The sequence below is a fragment of the Chelmon rostratus genome, chromosome 23 (genome assembly GCF_017976325.1).
Source record: "Chelmon rostratus isolate fCheRos1 chromosome 23, fCheRos1.pri, whole genome shotgun sequence".
NCBI classification, from domain to species: domain Eukaryota; kingdom Metazoa; phylum Chordata; class Actinopteri; order Chaetodontiformes; family Chaetodontidae; genus Chelmon; species Chelmon rostratus.
In genome coordinates this window covers 9,446,114-9,472,713 of record NC_055680.1, presented here as the reverse complement: position 1 = coordinate 9,472,713, position 26,600 = coordinate 9,446,114, and the positions used below count along the sequence as shown (strand labels likewise).

General features: G+C 43.0%; 1 protein-coding gene across 1 annotated transcript in view; it reads right to left on the bottom strand.

Annotated features, from left to right (window-relative positions):
* Nucleotides 1-26,600, bottom strand: part of LOC121626796 (adhesion G protein-coupled receptor L3-like) — a 149,181-nt gene that overhangs the window by 77,722 nt on the left and 44,859 nt on the right. Inside the window, exons 3-5 of the mRNA XM_041965475.1 lie at nt 18,954-19,063; nt 6,333-6,347; nt 2,914-3,714 (exon numbers count right to left, since the gene is read on the bottom strand). Of these exons, the coding sequence (XP_041821409.1) occupies nt 2,914-3,714; nt 6,333-6,347; nt 18,954-19,063 (926 nt within the window). The remainder of the gene's footprint in view (nt 1-2,913; nt 3,715-6,332; nt 6,348-18,953; nt 19,064-26,600) is intronic.

Sequence of the window (26,600 nt, the reverse complement as noted above, 5' to 3'; positions counted from 1 at the left end):
GCAAAAATATTGCTCTGTCTGATGAAGAGACCGCAGCAACTGCACAGATAAGCACAGGATTATTGTGTGGAGTAATCAAAATGCAGGAAAAAGATGTTGCCTTTCATGAATATCATAAAATGTTCTTCACTTTTTTTGGTGAGGTAAAAAAAACAACAACTCCCATCTGCTTTCAACCAAAGGACTGGAGGAATTTTAAAAGATCCTTTGCTGACAGAGATCAAAAAGCATCAAAATCATTACCAATTAGACAAAGTAGAATAGTTCCATATCCTGCTTTTTGTGCAGCTCCAGACATCGTTACCCTGCCCCCGCCTACTGCCCTGTAGCATGCGCTGTGCCACGGCCCATGTGGTTCAGCATACGGTCCCGGGCCCCAGCTGTGGGCCTGGCCATGTCTCTTGTGCTCTGATGCCCATGTAGCATGCTCCACTGGTATGGCAGGTCATGCATGCTCGTGGCGGTGGAAGCACAAGTGGAAATGAGCTTGTGTTAGAGCGATGACAGAGTGACACCTCTCTGGAAGTGTTAACAGGCACAGTGATCATGACACTGGATCGCATTTCAAAAGCTCACGTTTGCAGCAAAAGGAAAGTACTATATTGGCCTTTTGGCTCTGCATAGTGACGGCAATCCATACCATCGGTTGTGTTTCTCAGCAGCCACTGTTGCTGTAAGTTTCTGCGACCGCTATTTCCAGTTTTCCTCAATCACATTTAGCCATTTGATCGATGCACATACTCACTGGAGTAGCATGTAAATGGTTCCAACAATATAATTCAGCAGTAAATACCAACTAATTTGTGTGTGGCGGTCTATACTGATATCGATTGAAACAATTTTGTGCTAACTATTGTTAAATCAAAATGAGGCTCTTCGTGAGACGATTGTGTGGAAAATGCACACGGCTATAAATACTTGCTTTAGCCAGAATAAGTCTGCATCCTGTGTATTTGGTCTGGGAGTCGATCAAATGAAATGCTTTATCACTCCGCAGTCCATTCAATCACTCTTTCATTTCTTATCAGTCTGTTTATCTGACATTTATATCTGGTCTTTGACTCCATCCATCCACTTAATGCAACATTTTATTATCTATATTCATGCCGCAGCCTCTTTGGAGGGCAGCCTGTTCTGCACAACAGCAGCCAAACACACAAGTCAACATCTCACCAGGAAGCCTGGTTCTGAGAAATTGCATTTGCATGTGAATGTGTGTGCGTGCATGCAGCTACATGCTGCCGCCATTGTGTGCCACTGTTCGAAACCGATAATCATTTAATACAGAAAGCACATAACAACACCATATCACTTTCATTAACTACAACAAATTATATTATGGCTAGCTGTGTATTATCAAAACTAAACACTGTAAGCACAGCCAGTGAATGAGAGAATATATTACACGGTGTGTTGAAGCAGGACTTAGTAGCAGTAAAGAAGCAGCCGGCTGAGCAAAGTGGCAGGTGGAGAAAGCTCCAGAGGAGAAAGCAGAGGTAAAGATTTCACAGTCAAATAACTTGTGACATTTTTGACTAGAGCTGGTGATGAGATAGAGCAAAGAATTACCTCGGTGTGTCAAAACAGGTTCTTTTTTCCTGTTTCATGCTTCCCAACAAGCACCAATTTATAAAAAGAACAATGGAGCGGATAAATTAGACTTTTCAAAGGAGTTTTGGGAAGTTTAATCTGAGCAATCGCTTGTTCATTGGCGAAGGCAACCGCTGGAGTGGGTAAAAGATTTAGCTTGTGGCTGAAACACACAGCGTGAAGAATTTACAGTGTTAAACGCCCAGGGTGTCCAAGACTTCAGGCCTGACAAATATGTTTTTTCATGTCGTTAAGAATTGAGTCCACTATATTAAGGCTAACGATGCACGTTGCTGCGTTTTTCAGCTCATCATTGCTGCTGCACCTTCATGCTGCTCATTATTTCTTTCTATGTACAGTATTACATGGGCGTTTAAATTAATTTCACTTCCTTTTTGGAGTCTAATTAAAAATACAGATATAACACATTGAGCAGCATTCCTTAAAGGCAATTATCACCAGCCCACACTGTCCTGAGGTGTGACATCTTATATGTTCTTCTTCCATATCATGTCTTTCTACTTGACCAAAACATGAAACAACAAGACTTGAAGTGTAGAAGTTTGCCACGCCAAGCTGTTCTTCACATCCCACGATACAAAAGTGGGAGGCGGAACAAACAACATGCTGAGAATATCGTTATTCTCAGAGGCTTTCAAGTAGCAAGGCTGAAAATGTAATTTGTTCGAAGGGTGTGAGTAGATCAAATGGGCATGAAGATGGGCATCAACACATCAGATTATGAATGAAGTGCAAAGGGCCTGTTGGTGGTGCCAGAGAAAAGCTTATGGAGGGTCTAGGTTCATCCCCTGAGGAGTATGAGTTTGCACAGTAAACTCATAATATAACAATTGCATTTTGATAGTGTTAGTTGTGGCCAGTTGGAAAGGTGGCTGATGATGAAGGAAGGTCAGTGGATCACCAAAAATGTTAAGAAAGAATCCTCTTGGAACCACGAATATCCACTTTGAATTTCATGATGACATTTCTGGCCAGTATTTTTTTTTTTTTAGAAGATCTTCCTTTGAACCAGACGTTTAGGATGGTTGAATGTCATTATCCTGTTGCAGAAATGATAGTGATCTGAATGTGTTCACAAATTCATGGGTAAAAACTAAAATGTCTGTGATTTTCCACTGTCGTCTCTCTAATCTAAGCAAAAAGCAAGCCATTTTCCACATAGCACAAAACAACAATTTAGCACATCTCACACACTCTGAATCACTGATCTGCACTGACCCAAGCACTGGAAACGGCATTAAAACAGGCAACAGGCATGTTTGAATATTATGAGAATAGAATAAAGAAATAAGCTGTGCTTACCGAGTCTGTTGTCCAGTGCTCCAAAGTCCAGGGAGTACTTCACGACGTGGTAATTGTTCCAAACGTACAGCAGGTTGTCCCTGGGATTGTAATCCACTGCAGCGATGTACTGATAGGAGTTGGGGAAGGGGATGTCTAGAAACCCATCTTTGCTTAGCTCTGTGTTGTAGATGTAGTCAATCTTGTTTCCTGTTGCCTCGTTATCATCGTCCTCATAGACTGACTTCACCACATACAGGATTCCACAGATCATGAAGGCGTTGGATGCCGAGCGCTTGTCATAAGCCGTGTCCCAGGTCCCCTCGACCCGTAACGTGTAGGGATTTAGCTGGCTGATGACAATCCGCCCGTTGTTCTGCTCGGTAGCATAAATCACCCAAAGACCGTTTTCGTCAACAGCCAAGTCAATGTCTGATTTCCCTCCCCAGCGGTAGGGAGAGGTGTCGTGGTAGTTGGCGTTGGCAATGATGGCCTCGCCGCTCTTGATACGAGTCCGCAGGTCAAACTTGACGATGTTGCGTGTGCGCTCCTTGTTGAAGAAGAGCGCCCCGTCGTAGACCACGAAGCCTGTTCCGTCAACGCGATGTGGAAGTTTGTAGGTTGTCGTCGGCCTTCCGGCGATGAAGTCTTCTTTGGAGGAATATTCAGTCAACGTGTCAGTGCGATAGGGTGTCCAGGGCATGTAGTAAATCTTATCGGAGGCTTGGAGAGGGTCTTTGCACCAGGCTCCTGACTGGTGGTCCGATTCAAAGAGGTGCTCGCTCTGGTACACCCTGCGCAGAAGCCCTGGGCACAGGAATACTGAGGAGCCAAAATAGGGGAAAGACAAGCACAGAGTTACATTGGCAGGTATTACACAACAATAAATAAAAAAGCAACTGGATGCAACTATGCAGAGAATCTTCTCCACTGCCAAGGACCAAGACCCTGAATCACACCCTTTTCATCAGTGTTGGCGTGATCAGATGGCGTGACTGTCAAAGAATGTAATTGGTAATGTGATTGGAATACTTTGGATTGTACAAGGCATGTAAATTAAAATGAAAAAGGAAATATTCAATTTACAAACACAGCCGCCGTTTTCATTATTTTGGATTCAATTACTTACTGGATCTTTTGTTTTTCGTAAAACATAAAACACTAATTCAGTTCGCCTCTGAGCCTACAGGCAACTATTTTACCGTGTCACTGAACTAACAGACTTTGTAGGGAGGGGTGATTAAGTGAGGGTCATCTCTTCTGGCTTAATGTAAAGCGGAATCAAGTCAGAAGATGCTGAACTTACCCACATGAACTTACACACCTTACCATTTTAGCTTCCCTTCACAGAATAGCTTCTCTGCACATATCTAATAAATGATATATGAACGCACCAGAGAAAAAAATGTTCAATTCTTTTCTTTCATTAAAACACCCTCGTGGCAGTTCTTAATAAACAGTATTTAACACATAAGCCAAAGTTAAAAGATTTTGACAAATAGCTATGCTGTAATTATTGTCTGAGGCGGCTCATTAGGAGAAAGAAAACAAAAGAAAAAAAAAACCAACAGTAATCACATCATCTATATAATGATTGCCTGTCCATTATTTCATCCACACGATATTTTTAGTCTGCGGCAAGATTTACAACACCACACACAGTAAACTAATTACATGTGAACTGGTTTGTACTCAAATCTGATAAAGCCAAGCCAATACAGCAGGAGCAGGTCAATAGTGGGCACCGTTTGCAAAAGCTCATTTGAGTTCATTATAGATTATCTTGGACAGAGGCAATTATAATTTTCTGTCTTTCTAAAAAGATGACATCTGAATTCAGGATTACAATGACTATAAATTCAGAGGAGGTCAAAAAACATCAGCAAAATCATTAGAGTTGCAAATCGGTTGAAGCAGAAAAAGAAATAGTGGACAAATCTGACAGAAAGGAACGATAAGTTATTCAGACAGTGCAGTTTTCCCTTTATCCACAGGTTTGGGCCCGCAGTACTTCACATTTAAAAACAAAGTGTGTGTGAAGGCTCTTTTCACAGTAATGGGCCAAGAGCCTGACACGGCGCTGACAGGTTCTAGCCGCAGATCCGGCGAGAGGTAAAAGCTCCACGCTCCGAGGAGAAGGAAGAGAAAGAGACAGCGAAAACAGAGGCTTCTTCTCCTTGTAATCTCTTAAGATTAAACATGTTGTCTACCTGCAGGTGAAAAATGTGGCGAGATGCGTCCCGTTGACACAGCGCCTCAGCACACATCTCAGCGGTTGCTCTGCTAAATGCTAAGAGGGCTGTTCCTACGGTTGGAAAAGATGAGTTGTGCTGGGGTACAAGGTCAGAGTAGGTAAGCTTTGTATTGACAGCACGCTGGGCTCTGAGGAGGTTGTAAAATATGCTTTTTAAAGGATGTAAGCACAAAGATGGAGGAGTGAATGAAAGATATTAGAGAAGTGATACAAAAGCAACCATGGCTTTCATGGGGAATTTCAGAAAAACTGTTACTGCAGCAGCACTGTAATCTCTATAAAGTCATCTCTATAAAACGTCATCTCATACCTCATTCTCTTTGCCACAGATTTCAGTGAGATGTCATTAATTAATTACTATGAAACTTAAAATTTATTGCATAGCTATTAAAGCCGAGCCCTTGACTCTTGTTTAATGGTTCCAATTCCATATTTGACTGAATCCAACTTTATAGTTAACATCCGACAAAGGACGCATTTCCAGCCACTGTAAAAAGGTAAGACTACAAACACAATGCTCCCCGGGGAACAGGTGAAGATTTGGCATATGTTCAGCTGCACCATGCAGTGCTGATAAGGTAAGAATATGACTGCTATGATCTGTCTCCTGTATTGACTTGTGAGTCCCTGAGGGATATGGTCATCATCATGTTGGAGCTATAATCAAAAATGCTGACAGCTTATTGGACAAGCTATTGATCACCCTGTATAGCCCTCTCCTTTAATATCATGCAGCTGATAAAGCAGAGATGGAATAATCTTCAGTTATAACAGGAAATAAAAACATCCCAAGGGTTATGGGATTCCACTAGAGAGCAGGCCTGTAATGACCTTCCCCAAAAAGAATTATCATGTATGTGACAATGGCAAGAGAGCAGTCTATCTGTGAAACTGTTGATGGGGCTGGGATGGAAGCAGGAGTCCTGGGCAATGTTCACTGTTCTGAATGCTGCAGCATGTACAGGACTAAATGAAATTATGCATATTTCTAACACTGTTTCCCTGAGCAATTTAATTTTCCCCATGAATGGCATGTTCAACCTCAGCAATGAACCACACAATGAGCACGGACCCACAAAATGTCAGACACCTGCTTTAGCAGCCCGTCACCAAAAAATAAATAAAAAAAAGCAAGCATATACCCAATGAAAGTGAGGGTGAAAAAAAGTTGTTGGCATTTAGTTACCTTTTTGTTCCACTTCTATTTTTAGGCGTGAAGGGGAGAGAAAGAACAAATAAAGAACAGATTATTGAAGTGATAACTTGGAAAAAGTCTTTATTTTATAACAGTATGCAGCAGTACAAGACGAGCATGGGGTTAGTGGAAAAGACACACAAAACATTCAATCATAAGCTTTTAGGAAGGAGAAAAGAGGCGCTGCGTCACACATGAGCCTGCAGGAAAAAGACAGATTAATCAGGACTTAAAATTGCACAAAATGTTTGTTTTTTGTGTGATCGGAAAGTGTGAAACAGATCAGAACATGACTTTTTCTACATATCATTCAACCATATGGTCACTTGGAGGCAAGCTATTGAGTTTAACATACAACTGCGAGGGAAAAGTGGCTCGCATGCAAATTGTTGCATTTCACACTTCACACTGTTGTCGTCTCAAACTGACGATCACTTATGTCCCGAACAGACTGATGAAGCTAGCGTATAGCAACCTACATTATGGGACGCTGCCAATCCAACAGTAAAAATAATTTTGAATGTCCTGGATTGTGACTTAGTCTGAGATCTATATTTATGCAATGCATTTGTTGATTTTTCCGTCCATCTGAGGGTAGCAGAGCCAGCTGGCGTGGCTAACATAGCAAACTGCTGCATGTTCATGCATCTTTCAAGAAGATGACATTCATTTGAAGTCATAATTTAAGTCCAGTGTTCGACGTTTTAGCTCTGCTTTGGTCTCCACCAACTTCTAAGCAGAAATGTCTGGCTCTTCAGCCGCTATATAATATTCACCAGCTAGCTGCTAACATTGCCTGTCTGCTGTTTTGTGTCTGGCAAGTGGCTTTCAGTGGGTTTGGTGAAACTTTTTCACTGTAAACATCTGCCTGCCGCCACTGGAAGAAAGACTAAACCAAACCTGGAACGCTGCAGGCTATAAAACCAAAACAATGATCTAATAGACTCTGGGATGATCTGCTGAGCTGATGGCAGCTGCAGAATTCACTAACAGTCATCCCTTTCACACCACACAGAGCCATTTGATCCACTGTTAATATAAAACTACTGATTAGTGCAATTAAAACAAAAAACTAAACAGGATGTAGTTGTATACAGTGATTACTGACGGGACATTTGATTGATGGATGACCTATTTTATCAAAGATGAACAGTTTTTTCATGTATGACTGGTTTTATTAAGCATAATAGCTGCAGGTGTAAGTGAAATGTAAAAGCTGTCTTGATTCTACAGCTCAACAAGTATACTGAAAGCCTGTTGAAAAACCACTGTGGCTATTACATGTGAACTCTCTCCACACTATATGTATTACTTCCTCTTGGGGACAAGCTTTTTATGTCAGTCATGGCATTTTGCTGGTCCTGTCCCTTCCCCTCCAGTAATCCCGGTTCTAATAAGAGAGGATTAACCTCTGTTACCAGGGCTTACAAGAGTCCTCTCCTCCAAATGGAGAGTGCAACTGAGAGTGAGGTATGGAGGTCAGCGGGTAGGGGCGGGCGGGGTAAAGTTTGAAAGATGGGAAAGTTATTAGAGGAGAACAATATTAATGCAAGGCGGTGTGCCAATGAAAAACAGCAAGAGAGGCAGGGCTGCGGCAGGCGAGGGAAAGAGCAAAAAAGAGAGAAAAATAACGGGGAGGGGAGAGGCTTTCAACAAGTCGTCCGTGTTTGTCAGATCATAAAAATCTACGCTGGTGCAGCACAGCACCTCATCAACAGCAAACACTCCAGCTGTCACCGAAACAGGATCAGTCCATACGGAGCCTGAGCAACAATAGCTTTAGGCTACATCTGAATCATCATTACTGGCAACTCAAATTTGCCAATAACACGGAACTGCGCATGGACCCCATAGATCAAATCAAAGTAAACAGCCAAACGTCCGCGATCGAAGCCTCTTCACCTCCCATGAGCAACGGCCACACAACAGGGACCACGGGGAGGCCGGCATTTCTGATTGAGCGCTCGCTAACAGTGGCGAGGGGAGAGGAGGGTAATGATCTATAGAAAAAGGCATTAGCGGTGGGGATGTGAGAAGTGGTATACGACGCAATCGCCGGGGGAGATGGTGTGAGGAGGGAGTAAAGGATTCGCATGAAATCCCCGACAAGGAAATACACCCCTCCCAGGGCTACAGTACAGTATGTGGCCCTGTCGCCTGACCAGAAGTTGCCGCTGGATGCAGCAAGGTCACCCCTCAGATCACTCAAACCAATTTGTTCATGTCAGGTCCACTCGTGTTTCCCTGCAAACACAGCAAAGGCTGAGATGCACCTGCGATACGAGCCTTGGAGATCCACGCTTACGCCGTCACGGATACGAGTGGAGCAGCGGGACGGAGAATTGATTCATCTGAAAAGCTTCTTTACTCCACCCCACCACCCCCATTGTGACCTTAATACGATTTTGGTCACGGCTGTCACTGAGTCACTAAAAAGCACTTAGCTCTCTCATCCTTTTTTTCTCCCTTATCCTTGTCTTTCTCTTTGGCCCCTCTCTGATGTCTGAGAGACAGAAAATATGGAAAATATGCACCCAATATGCACAAATAAAAAAATAAGGGACCTTTCAGAGTCCATCTTACCTCTGTGAAAGTGTTAACATCCACTTACATCACACAAAATAGGCCTTTGAGTACCTCATTCATAAGCTCTACATGATAAAAATGATGCTATGTCTTTTTTGGCATCAAAACACTTGACAAATTCTCATCCTGACCTTCAAGGACACATTTACAGGGTTCTATCCCTCACACAGTCTGGCATGTTCCTTCTGAGATACATTGCTGAAGGCAAAAACAATAGCTTTTTACTTATGTTCTGCCCATTTAGAGATCATTTGAAGGTATACAGAAATACAATTAATGGAGACACTCCATTGAATTGCGTTAATGATGTTGTTAATGGTAATCACGCCGCTCTCCAACACACTGTGCTTCAGTGGAATCAACTTTAAAACACTTAATGAGGCAATGAGCTAATTATTTGAATAAAGAGATGATGAGCACTGAGTGGCCATTAAACTCTTTAAAAAAGCAGATATGGGATTGAGCACATGTGGAAAAAAAACAAAAAAAACACCTTTTCATGATGGGTCTGGGTGCTGCATCCAGGTCAGGATTTAAGGGGGGCTTCAACTGTTGCTCAAACACAAAATCTGACAATCAGCACAGATTTTGATGGATGAAGTGACATAAGCAAATGGCTCGTCATTCTGCTTTTGCAATGGGCAAAGACAGTTGGATGTCTCATCGAGAATCACAAGTGTCTGGCACATTTTCCTAGAGGGACAGAAAGAAAAATGACCAGCTGTAATCGCCCTTCCTTGGATGCCAAAGCAAACCAGAAGGAGGAAATGGCGTCACTGGCAAGGCAGGAAAAAAACAATCTAAAAAATTACACACCTCCTGGGCTTGCCAATGGACAAACGTTCAGTTATTATACATCAGTTATCTCGGATAGATTTGCTGAAGAGCACCTAGCTTCACACAGTTGCACACTGGCACACCTGGAAGCAGCCCAGTGCAAGCACTCTTATCTGCCCACTGAGAAGCACTTTGCTCTAAAGCACCTCAATGCTACTCATTCACTTCCCAACACAGATTTATCTCAGGACTAGACCAGAAAACCGCTGCCCACACATATCTCTGAACATCCCCCGCCTATAAATTAATAGCTAATTCCAAATTTTATTACATCTTTTGCGTCAGTTTGCTTTTATGATCAGATAAGTGTTCTACCTGTGAATACATTGCTTGGCCAGGTTGGGGCAAATTCTGGCAACAGGTTTGGGGCAAAACAGTAAGTCAGTGAACCGTCCGCATGCAGCTTATCTGTCTGGCTGCTGCATGGTTCACCCTGCCAAACACATAAAGCTGGAAAAGGAACCATGGCTGGTTCTGCAGCTTTACTAATTGGTCAAGCTGTCGTACAAAATTTAATAAGATGAGCAGGCGACCTACATGTATGGCTTCCCTTTTAAGTTATATGTTCTTTCATGGATTTAAAAATTATCACCACAATCAGTGTTTGCTTGCACATAATTCAGCTTTCACAGCCTCGATACCACAGGCGGACCATGCTGACGGACCCTGATGTTCAGCCATACCGTTTGCTATAAAATTCAATTACACTGCCTCCGCGCAACGCAGTCCACACTGTATTTGCTCAGATAATGCATAATTTCAAGTATAATCTCCAGCTGAGAAGTCGCTCTGCATGCTTATTCTAATCTACTTCCTGCTTAAGACACATGGCGGGCAGCTAACAATGGGGTCCTTCGGCGACTGTGACCCTGTCATGTGAGCGGCAGCTGTATGGATTCTCATTTGAATAATTAACGCTTCCCAATTTCACACTAATGGTTGAGAGGTATCAGAATGGTATCATTAGCCGCTAATAGAGATTCATGGCAGAATGGCTGCAATATTTTTTGCAATCCCCCCCCCCTTTTTGTCCATTCTCTCTCTCTCTCTCCACCAAGGAGTTGCAGAGCGCAAACCCCTTAACTCCATCCCATCATCTTTTTAATTAATGACACAAATTACGGGGCTTTGAATAGCATGTGCCTAAGGATGGGGGAGGACATGCAGGCTACCATCTCTCTTTCTCTGCATTCTCTCTTCATCTCCCTCATTCATTTCCCATGGTTGGTGCTCGTGAGTCTCCCATACCATCATTACAGGTTACATTTCTCAACACCCCTCTTCTTCCTTCAACCACTTGTCTGCTCTCTTTGTGCTCCTTTCTCCTACTTATTCAATCTCCTCCCCGGCGTCTCCTCTCTGTCTCCATCGCTTTCTCTCTCCCTCCTACTGGGAAGCCGCTATGCTATCTTATAACCTTGACAATGCAGGATGCTGTGTGTGTGTGTGTGTGTGGGTGTGTGCGCACCGCTTGTTCTTCTGTCTGTGTGCATGCATGTGTGTGTTTGTCTCTCTTTGAGGGACAGGTGCAAGGACTTGGCGCTCGTCCAGCCTGCTACCCACGTGGGACCGACCAACAGGGGGAGAAAAGAGAAGCGAAGCCCAGGAAAAACAAAATTAAATACATTTTTGTGGAACATAGCGACAACTGGAGCAGAAATAACCTAATTGCACCTCCTAAAATATGTCTTGATTTTCAAGGACCTTGAAATTATGGAGGGGGACAGAGAAATGGGTGAAAATTGCGGGGGGAGAAAGGAAAAGAAAGGGTTTTTTTTTTTTTAGTTTGGTGTGTGGCCTTATGTGGTGGAGCACCAGTGAACAATGAAAGAAAAAAGACAAGGAAATGGAAAAGGAGCTTTGATTAGTAGGGTGATCATTAAAGGAGAGACCCCATGAAGAGACCAATCTCTAATTAGTGCTATATCCTCGACACTTGGCACCCCAACGAGTCCTTCAGACATGTGTGCCTGTGTGTGTGCGCGTGTGTGTGGGTAGCAGTTGGAGGAAACACTGAGATAAAAGCTTTGCTTGTGTTATATAAATGGAAGTGTTTATGAACACGCCTAGAAGCTTGTTCGGCGCGCAAGAACATTTATTCAAGCATGTTGGAGGGTGCGTATTTTTGTCCATCCATTACAAGGCAAGGATGAGCCTGTTTGTATGTTATTTAGCAGAAGAGCAGACACTCCACAACACGAACCTGATAGATTACACCATCTTATTCAGCTATTAGTGGGGGGGGGGGGGTACAGATCGTTTGCTATTTATTGTGAAATGTGATTAAATCATGGAGATTGACCTCTAATTTTCCACGTGCTGATAGCAAACAAGTAGGGTTGAGCGATCATCAAATATTGTTTATCATCCTTTAATTAGAATGGTATAGTGAGAATATGATCATAGTGTGTTATCTTTTATCAAAATTCTGTTGTCCAAATTAATCATTTCCAACAAACTGAGATTAAAAGCTATAAAAATGAGCAGCTGCATTTGTATAATGAAGAACTTTGTCTGGAGTGATGCACAAGCCACTTCATTAAACATTTATCTAACTGTCACCAAAAAAAAAAGAAAAATGTAATGATTACACTCCTTTCTGTATATTCGTTTTAACCTGTAGCCAATAAAATCTCTTCATTTTTAAACTGTGCTGCACAGTCAATCATACGTAGATGGTCATTGACAGCCACACTGCAGCCTGCTGCACAACACACCCTCAGCGTTTGAACAGCAAGAACCAACATTAGCTTTTTAGCTTAGTGCATGCAAGTCCCTGTAAAAGCACAACTTTTCTGCAACGCACAGTTTGAACCCAATTCATCATGACAAGATCAATTTCTGCAAATTCAGGCCAAGACATCGCTGCAAATCTGTCGTGTGAAATATGTGACAGAAAGTCATCAGAGCTTGCTGTGTGTGCTGGGGAGTGGTCAGCTGTCACTGAGTGATGTGATGGCATTACAGGCCCCCCGTCACGCACGGGGAAAAAGTGGAGCTGGTCGCTCAGGTGGGGAGAGAGAAAAAAAAAAAAGAAGCTGTCTGAACAAGAAGGCAAATGCTCACTGGCATTTCGGGGGGAGGGAGGAGGGTGTGGCTGTGTGATGTATCTGCCGTCACGGTGTCGACTCCCACACTAGACCTGATGAGCGTGGATTGAAGAGCTCAAGGGCAAAAAGCCACTAAACTTCCATACAATCTGCTTAGTAGATTTACAGATAACATCAAATGGAGTGATCTACTCTTCAAGAAGCTTAAAAGTTGCTGCAAGATTATCCAAGGCAAAGAGAACTGCTGGGGTGTGTGAAAGCTAGCCTACTGATGATGTTTGAATACAGAGTGACTCTAAATTCTACAGTTGAACATCAGCTGAGAGATGATCTTCATTAATAATGTAAAATTCTTCAATGTGTAGAGATATCAACACAATGAGCTGCCCTGATGAGACACATAACCAATCGCAGCGTCCACATTACAATGCCGTCCTGGTCACACAGGTGGTGTTTACCTTCGGCGTGACCACTGCATAATGGGCCCTGTAATCACACCGCATTCTGCCCAAGCTGCATTGTAAGTGATAGCCATGTGCAGAGCATCAATTTCATGGCTTCACCTGCCAACACAGAAGGACAGAGATTGGTAGCAGGTGCTGAGTAAAACATGCCAAAACAATCTACTCCATTATTCATTGAGGGGCCCCCCCTGAACCTGTTAGGTGTGTTATTATTAGCAAAATAAATTAAAAACCAATTAGCTAAGTTGGAAATAAAATAACTCGACAAATTACATGGCAAGTTTCTGTGAGGCGTGGGCTCAGGATGACACCGCTCCGTTCAAATCGGAGAATTGATTGCATGATTATATGTCCTGGCTTAGCTTCCAAAGTGAGAGAAATATCTGACAGGGCTGAGCTGGATCCCACTGTGCGAGACAGGATTTTACATTGTCCTTATTAGCTACAAACAGTGGGGGGAACTAGTGGCTTATGTATAGCAGCAGACTGCCAGCAGGTTTTCTTCCTTTGTTCTGCCACTCTCTTCTTGTCTGCGCCTTTCTGTCTCTCACTCTCCCTCCACCTCATCTGCCATACACACTGAAGTGTCAGTTTTGAAAAGTGAACTGAACAAAAGAGTTTCCCTGAAAGGACGTGTAATTACCCCCAACCTCATTTTGTTTTTTGTGTTTTTTTTATTCTTTTTTTTTTTGGGACGAGAGGTTTGACCGCTCTCCTGGACCAAATCAGTCAATTTGCCATGGAAACTACCCAGAAAGGTACATCTAATTACTGGAAGGAGATGGTTGATGCTCGGGAGAAGGACAAGAAAGGTAACAGCAAACTGTCAACAACAGAAAGAGCCTTTCAACGGCGAAGACAGGTTTGAATGCGCTTTCTTGTGTGACAAGTTGGAGGATTTCAGGGGGCACCGAGTGGATGTAAGTGCTTCATTACTGCTGAGGAAGAACACTGGGTGGGTAGGAGGGAGACAAAGCTGTGTTGACCTCTTGTGAGCGCGACCTTTGGGAGGAGCTGTTAAAGTGAAAGTTACACGGCGAGGAAGACGGCGCAAGCGAGGGAGAAAGGTTTTAATAAGGCACTAAGAGAATAGACGCGCATCTCTCCGCTGAACCGCGGAAAGTCAAGGTGAGAGGGCGGGGCGGAGACAGATGTCAGCCATTGGAGCACAGTCATGTTTATGAGTCATCATAAAGGGTCAGCACATCACTCCTGCCTGAGGGTTGCCTTACTAATCTGTAAAGTGCATGTGGGAGCATGCACAAACTGCTTCAGTACGAAGAGGAAAGAGTCCTCTGCTCGATGAAAAACGTGTGTAGCCTGACGTTCACCAGACTCCATTGTGATTTCCAGGGTGGAAATACACAATGCAAATTCCTGTCAGTTTGTATGTATTAAGTACTTCTCTTTTAAAATTAAGTATGTACCAATTTATTTTTTATTTTTTCACCTTTCCATCAGGTCTAGTTTATCTGTCTCACTGTTCAATGTGATGTTGTATCCCACAAGAAACACAACTCGCATCAAATAATTATACAGACGGCAGCTCAAATGAAAATATGATGGATTGCCTTGTGCTGCGGCGCTGCCACACAGCACAGGCAAACACTGGCACCCTTAGTGGTACTTGTATCATTTTTTCCATTACTACTGATGGAGCTGATCAAATCGCAAATTAATAAAATCAATATTGTATCTGCGGCATGTGTCCATCGATTTAGCACACTCCTCCGCCGTTATTAATGGCGGATCTGATTGTACAACATCGCCGGCTTATAAGGATATGGAGAGGAGAGCGGTAATTTATCCTAAAAGACAAGAAGCTCCCCAAGCAGAATACAGATAAAAGCTGTCAGTGAAGGTGGCAGAGGAGGGAGGAGGGGCAGTTGAGATGGCGAAGCGCGGGAGCAGAGGGGGCAAATAAAGGGATAAAAGGGGGAAAAGAAGCAGTGAGAGCACTTAAAGGACAAAATGTAAGTGAAAGTGAGGGAGACGTGGAAGAAAAAGGGTATTAGGACTGAGAGGAAGAGCTTGTCAGTGGAATACAGAGTCAAGACTCTACCACTGAAGGAGAGTTGGAGTCATGGGTGGCTGCTCCTCTTATTAGACACTCAAATCCTTCAGTCTGTCTCAGAAACTCGGTAAAGAGACTTTCGCTAAAAGCCCATCCACATGAGCAGCCATTTCTCAAACCAGGCCCTTTTCCCAACGTAAATACCTATTTAGTTGTCACAGATTAGCAAGCAAACCTGTTGAAACTATTTTTTAGGGATTTCGGCATGAGCTGTGCAGGGGTTAGGGTTAGGTTAGGGTTAGGCTCAGGATAGGTCGTAAAAATTGTGGCTCATTCCAGCCAAAAGGATCTGATTGCTTTATTTGGGAAGTAAGAAGATATTCCACTGGGCTGTCACAGATGAATTGCATTCACAGCCTGCAATAAAATGCGTCTCAAAGTCTGTCTCCAGTGACCATTTGTGATTACACTTTGCTTCTGTGCCCAATATACAAAGCAACGCCTACATGGCTTCTGCAATATTTATGCATTGCCAGCGGATTTCTTTTATCCTACGATGGCTCTGGGCACAATCCATAGTTAAGCCAGACAGGATGCCCCCGTATCCCTCCCTGGTGCACCCCTAATGGGCGGCCCCAATGTTACTGCTGCCAAGCCGCCAGAAGAAGTTTTCCAACAATTCAGCAGACTGTTGCATGCTTAGGCTTGGCTTTAGTTAAGTTAGTTGAGTATATTATTAAAGAAGGCGGTAAGTGAGTAGTTGAGGCAGACTGAATGGGAATATCCACTGGACGGCATGGCTCTTACATTGTGTCACAGGGATCGGGACAGGATGGCAAGCCAAGCTTCTGCACTGATTGGGAGCCTTCATACATGGTGTAATGATGTGTGTCGACAATATAAATTCAGACAAGTGACATCAGTAGACTGAAGTGAAAGTAATGGAATCAGGGTGGGATGGGACTGGAACTGATATAAGTCATGCAACCGTGTGGGATCGGGTATAAATAATTTTGGATCGGACGAAGGAGAATAAGAATAAATTACTCTTGTGTCACCCTCTAGTGGTGGAAGGGGGGTAGGCAAGGAAGTCAACTAACTGGAAATGCTGTGGATCTTGAGGATCCCACTGGATTCCCATGGGTCAGGAATGCTATTATGTTGTGTCACTGAGATCAGGACAGACCAGGAAACTCACTATGTTGGACAGGCAGCATTTTTACATGCGAAACCATGTCCATGATACACAACCCTGATATTACTACATGGGCTCGGGAACACTTCGTAAAACATAGTCCGTTTGCAAATGTTTGCATTCTCCATTTAGAATCAATCAAAGCCCATTCCAAATTAGGCCACGAGGACCACAAATGAAGCCAGTCACACACCACAGTCAGTATAGATTCATTTACATGCTGAGTTTAAAATGTCGGGGTGCTTTTTTCAAAAATGACTTCAACATAGGCCTATCAGCATATTTTGAATATCATATGGCCATGTCTCAAACTTTGACTCCTGCGATCTGAACTGTGTTTCCTCAGAGTTTAATATGTGCCACACTGTCTATTTTCAAGCTTTGAAAGTGTCCCGAGCCATCTCTGAGGCTGCTTTTGGTTGTATTTTAATTACTTAGTTCAGAAAAGTGACATCAAGAAACTAAAGTGAAAGTGATGGGGACAGGATGGAATTGAACTGCCAATGATAGGAGCCGTGCAAACATATGCCATGTGTGGGATTGTAGAGCAGGATCGGGTGGAGCAGGATAAAAGAAATCATTCCAGTTTCACCCTCTAATGGGAAATAACCACCATCTATGACCAAAGAGAGCAAGGTTGCCTTTAAAGGGTATACAGAGACCAAAAACATGCACACATTCCCTCACTATTAGCCTTACTGTGCTAGATTAAAAAAAATATTTCCCAACAGACAGATAATGTCTGTCTTGGCTTCTACAGGTAAATATTTAAGGATAAAATGTGGAAACAATGGCATGCTAGGTTGAAAATCTGAGTAGATGGAACCACAAGTCCACCGTGGCTTCTGCAGTAAAGTATTTTTTGGATGAAACGATCAATGACATTAAAATTTACCAATCAATAGATCAAAGTCCATATTTGGCACCCAAGGCAAAGCACACCAAATGTTTTAATACTGTGACAGAAAATCAAAATCCCACTAAAAACTAGAAGGTTTATCACAATCGTGGCTGCAGTTGGGTCAGTTCTACATTGACACCGTGGAAAAACACTGACACTGGGTGGCTTAGCAACATGTGCATATTCCAAAGAGCTGGGTATAAAAAGCCATCTGCCAGCTCTGGATCACAGGTAGAAATGGTTTTGAGTTCACAACACGAAAGCTCCTGTCAGCCACTGAGGGAGCCATGTAAGGACATCAAATGTTCAAAAGATGGTTCTGATTTGAGTTTTAATTATTACAGTTTGCCTGAACCTGGCAGCTGCAGACTACACAGATACATGAAAAAATGTTTCCAGTTTTACATCATTTCTGAGCAAACAACACAATATGTCAGGATTCTGGCAGGCGTAATTATGGGGACTTTGGTGTTCCACTTCAAAGGTCGCTACAGCACAATACCTAAGGTCATATGGCAATGTCCATGCCACTTCCTCTGACCTCACCTGGACTTCCTCACTGTGTGCTCATCCTGTCCCCCCATGCTGATCCTTCCATTCCCAGCCCAAATGTTTCCACTCGAGTCATGTGTGGCCCGACAGCGTTGTTCACCTGCCCCACTAATTAAATCCTTTTTTATTTACTCCCTTCAGAGACGCCTCAGTCGGCTCAACATTAACTGGCGGCCGCCGAGCCGAACTGAACCGAAAACAACAAGTATGTTTCATTTTGATTAAAGTCAAATGGCCTTTCTCGCTGTTATGCTGACAGAGACATGACATGATCAGACATGATTCCTCAAAGATATTAAAGTGCTGTGAACTGAGGCAGCTGATGGGGAGGCACTGACAAGCTAAAAATGAAAAGCAGCCAGCGCTCTCTCTGACTGAATACATTAATGGATATGCAGTTTTATTCTTTTCTGCGTGTTGCTGACATTATTCTGGATGACAAATCTCAAATTATTTGCCGCTTGTACATTGGATGACTTTACCACCGTGTGCACAGTATATACGAATAATTCGCTTGCTTTATCATCAATAAATTACATCCCACTGAAGACGCCGCCTGTAAAAAATGTGTGTAAGATGGCACGCTGGTGACATAATTGATGCCATGCAGAATGAAGAAAATGAAGAAAGCGTTAATCTCTTGTCAGTTACAACAAAGACTTTAACATTTGATAAACAACAGTATCGCGTCAATGGGTAAACATTCCTCCACACTGATATACTGTATCATCTCTCACATGTGAACAACACTGTCAATAATATTTCCTGTACTCCTACAGGGTGTTATGTTTTTTGGATCACAGGAATCATCACTCGTCTTCACATCCTCTGCTGCGTCTCAATCTCCTCCACCAAACTGGATGACACATCGGAGATATTTTTGAACATTTGGAACATGACTAGCGCGCATGCTGATTGGGTTGTTGCATGAGTCAGTCCTGTTAAGAGGAAATGAGAATGGGTAAGAGCATTGGGAGGTGGTTCAGAGTGGGAGAGAATGAAGGAATACGTACTGTAGGGTACACATTCATATTGGACTTCCAGGTACTTGTAGGTCCCAGGGCAAGGGTCGGGAAACACATCTGGTCCAGCCACAACTGCACACTGGGTCCGGTTATTACATCTGGAAACAGAGAAAATATCTTTTTTAAAAAAAGAAAAACAGAGACATCAAGCAATCTTGTACTTCTGAAAGGCCTCAATATAGAGCAGCATATTAGTCAGATGTTTAGTGTGAGGTTAATGAAGTTGAAAGTATTTAATTCTGTACAAGAGATTATGATGATTATGAAGCTCCACTGGAGATTATTCAGCCAGTATATATATATATATATATATATATATATATATATATATATATATATATATATATATATATATATATATATATAGAGAGAGAGAGAGAGAGAGAGAGAGAGAGAGAGAGAGAGAGAGGAACTGGGTAGGAGGTAGGAGTTTTTCATTTGTGGATGTGAGGTTTGACAGACACTGGCATTTACCAGGCAAGAAAGCTGCAGCGAAAGCAGCAATGAAGTTGCATTGTGGGAAGTGGAGGATTCAGTGGAGAAAAAAAAAACAAAACACATTTTAAAATATAACTCTTGTGAGTCGCCCAGCTTCACTGGAGTCAGCCAGAGGAGGATGGATGTGTTGAGGTTAGTTGTAGATTGACTTTTGAGTTATATAGGTTATGTATTAAAATGGTTAAAAGATGGTGTAGATTTGAGCAGACTGCGAAAAAGCTGGTTGAAAAAGCGCGTCCTTTTTTCTACTTTGAATTCAAAAGTTAGGATTCGATCTGATGGGAGGTAAGTGGAATCGTTGCATTTAAAAACAAAGCTCGAAATGCTGTTTGTGGTGTTTTATGTTATTTCTTGTATCTATGGACATATATATCTGTCTTGTTTTATCTCTCTATATGAGAGTCAATATTGTTTTATTTATGAGCTGTTGCTTTAGTTTGCAGGACATTGTATTTATGGGGACTGATAAGTCACATCAGTAACATATGGACTACACACTGTATAAGGAAACAGGAAATATTATTAATTAATCAAGATTAAGGCGAGGGGGTTGAAAACATTCAGGCAATAAAGCATGGCGTACTGGAGCAGAGTGGTGTGACATGTTTAATATTGAGAGATTATGATGTTCACCATGCTTTTTAGGTTCAGGAGGCACTATCGTGGGTAAATTCATCTTCATGTTGAGGAGTAGAGTTGGACATCATGGACCTACAACCGAGCTTTAAACCATGTCCAGGTTGCACTGTTATTATTCGATGATGGATGGTAGTGGTGGTGGTGGAGGTGGAGAGGAGGGGGGGGGGGGGTTAGACACAATCAACTGAGTGCGAAATCAGCTCCAACATGAAATGTAGGTCTTCATTAAAAAACACAATTACAGCTGCCGGTGCTGTGCTCATGTGCCATTTTGTTTTTGGCAGTCATCAATCAAAGCCCCATTTCATATGCACAGAGAGCCTCTCGCCACACATAATAGCAACACTTATCTCACAACATTAACTCTTAAATGTTTTGACAAGTATTGATCTGTCACGTTCTGCATCTGCGTGCAAAATGAAAAGCAGGACGCGAAGGTCGGTCCAGTCTCTCTTTGAGCACCCATTGTGTGTGTGATCCTGATGAGGCCCGCTGCTGCGAGCACATGCAGGATCGCCGTCCATCAAATTTATACTCATTTACAGACAACCATTATCTTGCAATATATAAAAGGTATTTATTCCCCAGCAAGGCCATTTGCAGTGTAAGTCTTGTGAAGGTCAAGGCGGGGTCTGACACAATGATTCATACGCCACAATTAAAGGATTCTCTACACCTTAATTAACATTGATTGGCTGCCGACTAATCAATCGAACCAGTGAGGGACAAGCAAAAAAGGGCCCATCTCATTTCGAGCCAACCCAGTAATGAGACATGGTCTGCCGAGTCTCTCCCATGCGAGCTTTATGGGTTCATGAACCCGCGCCCACCGCCCCATCATCCTCTGCCACTCACTCGCTCACTCCAGTCAGCTGTCCGAGCCTACGAAGAGTTAATTCCCAGGCAGTAAATGCCAATCAAATAAATCAGGGGTCAAGCCCATGAAACTGAGAAACAATTATAGAGGCAGGCCTCTCATCTCTGATCCCGTCCTCCTGACTACCACTTCTGGTTTATTCTGCTTAGAACTGGGAGGGTTTTTGTAATCAGCGAGCGAGAACACAAGTTAAGATTAAGTGTCAGACAGAATTAGGGGTGAGATGGATAGAAGAGATGTAACACAACCACACACTTGCATGAATGGACATGTACCTGCCCTCGCATTGTATTTGCAATTTCAGCAACATAAACATGCAGCCGTTGGCTTGTTTGGATGACATGATTTTTTTTGATTCAATAAAGTTGCCCTCGAAGTCGAGCTCGGACCAAATCTGGAAATTTTAATCACGGTTTGTAATAACTTCCTCTTGAGGGATTAAACATCATCATGTGTATTTAACGTGGATTGCAAACTTAATCCCAGCCTTAACATTTATCTTGACCCATATTCAAAATCCCTTTTATCACTGCTGTGCATTTTTTATCCCAGCACACACGGTCACCAATACCTCCGGATCAGTTTTCCGTCAGCACCACAAAGGTACCCGCATCTTGCAGGGGGGATAAAATAAGGTGGAGGAATAATTACGATTAAATGTATCAAGTGCAAATCAATGGCGGAGTAGGAGGGCGATCAATAGCGGCAGAAGCTGCCCACACCACGTGCCACAACGGCTTCACAATTACCAATTAGGGGGGGTAATTAGTATTTCATCAGACGCTTGGCTTTGATGGAGCCCTTTGAACTACCGGGGGGAGAGGGAAGTAGATCCGCTTTGAGTGATGTATTCAAATATGTACAGGAACACGTGGTTTGCATATTTGCGATAGGAGGAAGAGGTAGCAGGCGGTCGGAAGCTACTGCAGGCTGAGCGCTCTGAATTGGCGCCTTGCTGCAAGCTCGACTTCCACAAGCAAACAAAAGGTTGAAATTTCCTCTATGAAACACATAAAATAGAAATACGTCAATTCTAGGTGGCACCAGCTCCCCACCGGACCCAAAATGGCAGCATGTGCTAAAGGTTCACATCTGGATACAACCCTCTATCGGTGCCACGATTTTAAAAGAAGACACAAACCTCAATTTTGCAATTTGGCCAGCAACCGCCCCTTTTTATCCGCATTCCCACTTTTTCTCCCTTACAGCTTTATTCCTCCTGTTCCCTCGTCTGCTGTTTGTTATAACTGGCAGATTAGAGCTCAGACTGCCAGCTGACGAGGGGAGATGTGGCACAAAGCACAAGAGCCCTATGTAAGCACAAACTGTAATGACTATAATCGCTGGCTGATCCTGCTGCTGCCTCTGATGTAAGTGGGTTGAGTCCCCTCAGTCTATTGACCACTGACGCAGGACAAAGAAATAAATAAATAAGTGAACGAATGCATGGGTGAATAAATGAATAAATGAAAGAAAGAGAAAGGAGAAAAAGGAAACCAGTCACTAGTCGAAGACAGGGACGGTGCAGCTGCTGTCAAAGCTAGACAGATTTGTCCACATTGGAGAGTAATAAAAGAGAATTGGTGTGCACCACTGTTCCCTTTCAGAGCTCAAGTGATTTATATCAGATGGAAAATACCAACCAAGTGGAAGCAGAGAAAGGTTCGCCAGCTTTTAAAAGTTCAGGAGGAAAGAGAAAATGTGCAATGGCGAATGTGCTTCCAAGGTGGCTACTTGCGTTGAGTGATTTTCCATAGAATTCGTATGAAAGAAGTTGGCTTGAAGTACGTCAAATAAGAACGGAGACGCTTCAGCAGGCGTTCTGCATTGAGGGGACGTCTCTCTGTGCAGTTCTTCCACAGTTCGTATGTGTCTGATGAAAAAGATCCTGTCAGGGTGCGCAGACTCTCCCATTTGCTTTCAGTTAAAAAGAGCACACACGTCAACGGTGCCCCTCCTCCAAGAAATTCACGCACACGCAATCACACATGGGTATTAGTTTGTGTTTTAGGAACGAGGAAAAGATGCACGAGGTGCCTTTAGGGTTTGGAGTGTGTATGTGTGTGCAAAGACAAAGTGCATGTTGGTATTGTCTGATTCATGTGTGTACTGCAGTGTCTCTGTGTGTGTGTCAGGCTGTGTACACACTTGTGAGGGTTTGTATTTGCGAGACAGGGAGTGAGGGAAGACGGAAAAAAAAAAGTGACGGACGGGTCAATATCCCCGTCCCTCTTCTGGGACCCATTACGCTTTAGTGATGGTCTTCGCCACCCACGGTCGACTTCATTCATTATCTTTCCCAGCTGCACGCCGCAGCATCCATCTTTTCTCATTCAGCCTGTCTCCTGCCGCAGCACACAAAAAACAACCTTTAAAACTCCCATGAAAACCTCAAGAAAATGTTACAAGAGAGGAAGTGATGGCCTTGAGCCTGTGCATTTAGCTCTTGAGTAAAACCAAGAAGTCTTAAAAGGTAACTGTTGAGCGTAGATTAGTGTAGCTCTTTTACAGAAAGGATTTATTAGTTAAAGTCCCTGTGGAAGCCCACCGTTCACATCGAGACGCCTGTTAAGGAGCATAATTTATCAAGTCTTCTGTTGTGGAACTGTTATAAAATAATGCATCATTCATTTGTTCCAATTATTTGGAATTCCTCCAAAGATACTCCAAGCTGGGGATTATCAAACAAACTCTAACAACCAGGCTAATGCTCTCTAAGTGCTGCTTCTGCTCGGGAGGGCTGGGTGCAGGTGATTGAATTCAGTCTACGCTAATTTTATTAACTCATCCAGTTAAGTGCTGTGGACCACAACTTACCAAAGAGGTGTTTCAAGTGAGAGAATTATTACAAAGAAAAATATGTTATTAATGTTTTGTTACTACAGTTGCTGCAGGTGGAAAGTGGCGAAGCTTTTTGTGGCGGTGTGACATCGATTACAGTATCAGATGCACAATGCCCAGTCACACCAGGAAAGTACCACTGCAAAATTAATTTGTGCCTCCTTGTGAAATGGCACTGGAGGCTTGTCGTCATAGTGACTGCTTGCATTTCGTCCAGTGGCTGGTCGCTTGTTTCATTCGGTGGCACAAGAGATGTGGCCGGGAAAGCTCTATTGATGCTGCTTCTCAGACACGGCTTACGACAACTCCCTTCATTTTTGACTCTCTGTTTCTTTCTGCCAGCTCAGTCAAGCTGGTTTGCAATTGGCCAACGGTGCAAATTTGCATTTCAGAGTTCACCATGGCTGAACTCGAGCACTGCACAGATTTATTTTGGCTCCATGAGTGCAATCTGTAGATCCTGTAAACTCTAGCGTTGTTAGAAATTGTGGAGTGACCAAGGCCTAAACGGGAAGTCTGATAAACTGCCTCAAGTGAGGTCACTCGAGTCAGCACTGACTCTGGCTGGAGACTACAAGTATGAAAATGAAAAGAATCAAGGGGTGTGGAGTTAGAAAGAAGTGAGCTCACCAGACCTCTGTAGCTATCTCTGCTGGACGGCAGCAGCTCATGCTACATTAGCCGCTACTAGTAAATCGAGTTGCACTGTGGGTAACGTAGGCACCAGGTTTTGAGAATGAAGTGGAACGCACAGAAAGAAAAAGATGATATCTCTGTTTCTGACTCATTTATTTTTATCTTTTTATTTTATATTAAACTGCTTAATTCCATGAGCATGCCCCGAGACTGACTATAACAACAGCAATATTTTTTTTTTGTATTGGTAGCTTTTGAATACATCCTCACAGCTACAGTCACAATATATTTAATATCCCAGAATAAATCACGCATTTTCACATGGTAACCATCTGAGATTTCCAGTTGGGAAAAAGCTTTTCTTACAGTTCCTTATACTTGCACATATGTTTGTACCAGGCGTTTTTTTTTTTCCCCCCACTCTTCCACTCTCCTCTTCACAGTTCATCTATATTACCTGTTTACACTGGAAGCCCCATGCATTACACACAGTGTTGCTGGCTGCTGACCAGCTCTGTCATAGCAGTCGGCAGATAAAAGGTTGAGTGCAACTTGGATGCACACCATATGTTGATCCGTTCTGGTGTCAGGATTCGAACCCCCACAGAAAGAAGTAACCTTCCAACCCCAGAGGTCGTATGTGACTCCAAAGGGTGATGGAGGATTGTTTCATACATATTCAAACAACCTACACAGAGGTGCTCTGTAGGAACACACCACATTCTATGTATATGCTGACCAATTACCTATAATGTTACCATTCTAACAACTGCAGAGTTTGTTTAACATAAAACATAAATACAATGAGTGTAGGTGTGGAGTATTCAAAGTGCATCGCTGAGGGAGCTCACTGTTCCCGAGTGCTTAGGTTCACGCCGCGCCGCGCGAAACACGGACGAGCATCTGCACTCGAATGCATTCAAGCACCTACGTGTTCAACAGATGTCTGCCGGCGTGAATAGCTGCCGATGGAGACAACTGCATGTAAGATTAACACGCTGCAGCACTGGCTGCCTGCTGGGTGGCATTAGCAATGTGCTACAACGCCACAGAAAAACATCAAGCTCTGTCACACTGTTTGTACAAACACTATGGGTGACAAAACATCAGCCATATTCCTTTTTTTATAGGATTAACTATGTGGAACTAAGCAGAAATGAATAAAGTGCCAAGCGACTGTTCGGTATGGAGTAGATGGAGTGTTTATGTGCATGAGCTATATGAATGACCTTTATCAGGCTCTATTAACTATGGAATAAGAGTTTCATTAGGGATGGTCAAACAAAGGTCAAGATTGATCATCTCTCATAAACTACTTCCACTGCTTACATAAACTCAATGCTATTTCTAAAAAAAAAAAAGAGAGCATCTTGAGCTCATTTTTTTTTCTCCTCCTGACAAGCATAATCCCTCTTAGCCATTCACACAGATTAGTAGCTTTCATAAGATTTTTACATCACACAGTTTCCCCTCTCTCTAATATTGTATTCGGAAGATAAGCCGCGCTTCATCCCGATGCAACAATAATCTGAGAAAAAATACAGTGGCGCTAAGGCACGGCGGCTGGATGCGGGGAGATGATCAACCGCAACACAGACTTCCCGAGCATTTCTCAAAACCGGAGTTCCTGCTAGGCTACAGTCCAAGAGCCAAAAGTGAAGCTTGATAAACACATGCTTTCCCTGTTGCGCTGTGTGCTTGGACGAGTGGGCACTTTCATTGAGGTGATGACTAAAACAATATTCTGGAACCGAGAAGGGAGATTGGGCTTGTTTATAGCTCACGATGATGGATGAGACAAATATACACAACGGTCAAAACATTTTCCGTTTCTGATTTGGTCTATTTGTCCATTTACTGAAGCCCACAGCAAGAAAAATCGCTCTTCATAATTTCTTTTTCTTTACAGTTGTTTGCTTTTTAGCTTCTTTTTTTCTTTCTACAAGCATGGCCTGACCTTGTGGTAACTGTGTATTCAATAATATGTATTCAACAACAATGCCCACTATATAATAAGACTAACGTCCACAGCAGCGGTCAGGACGAGTTTGAGTTCAGTCTTCCAGCAGTATGTAGAGCCTGAATGCACAACAGCAAAACAAATACTTGGGCTTTGCAGTATGTTGGTTTGTTTAAACTGATTT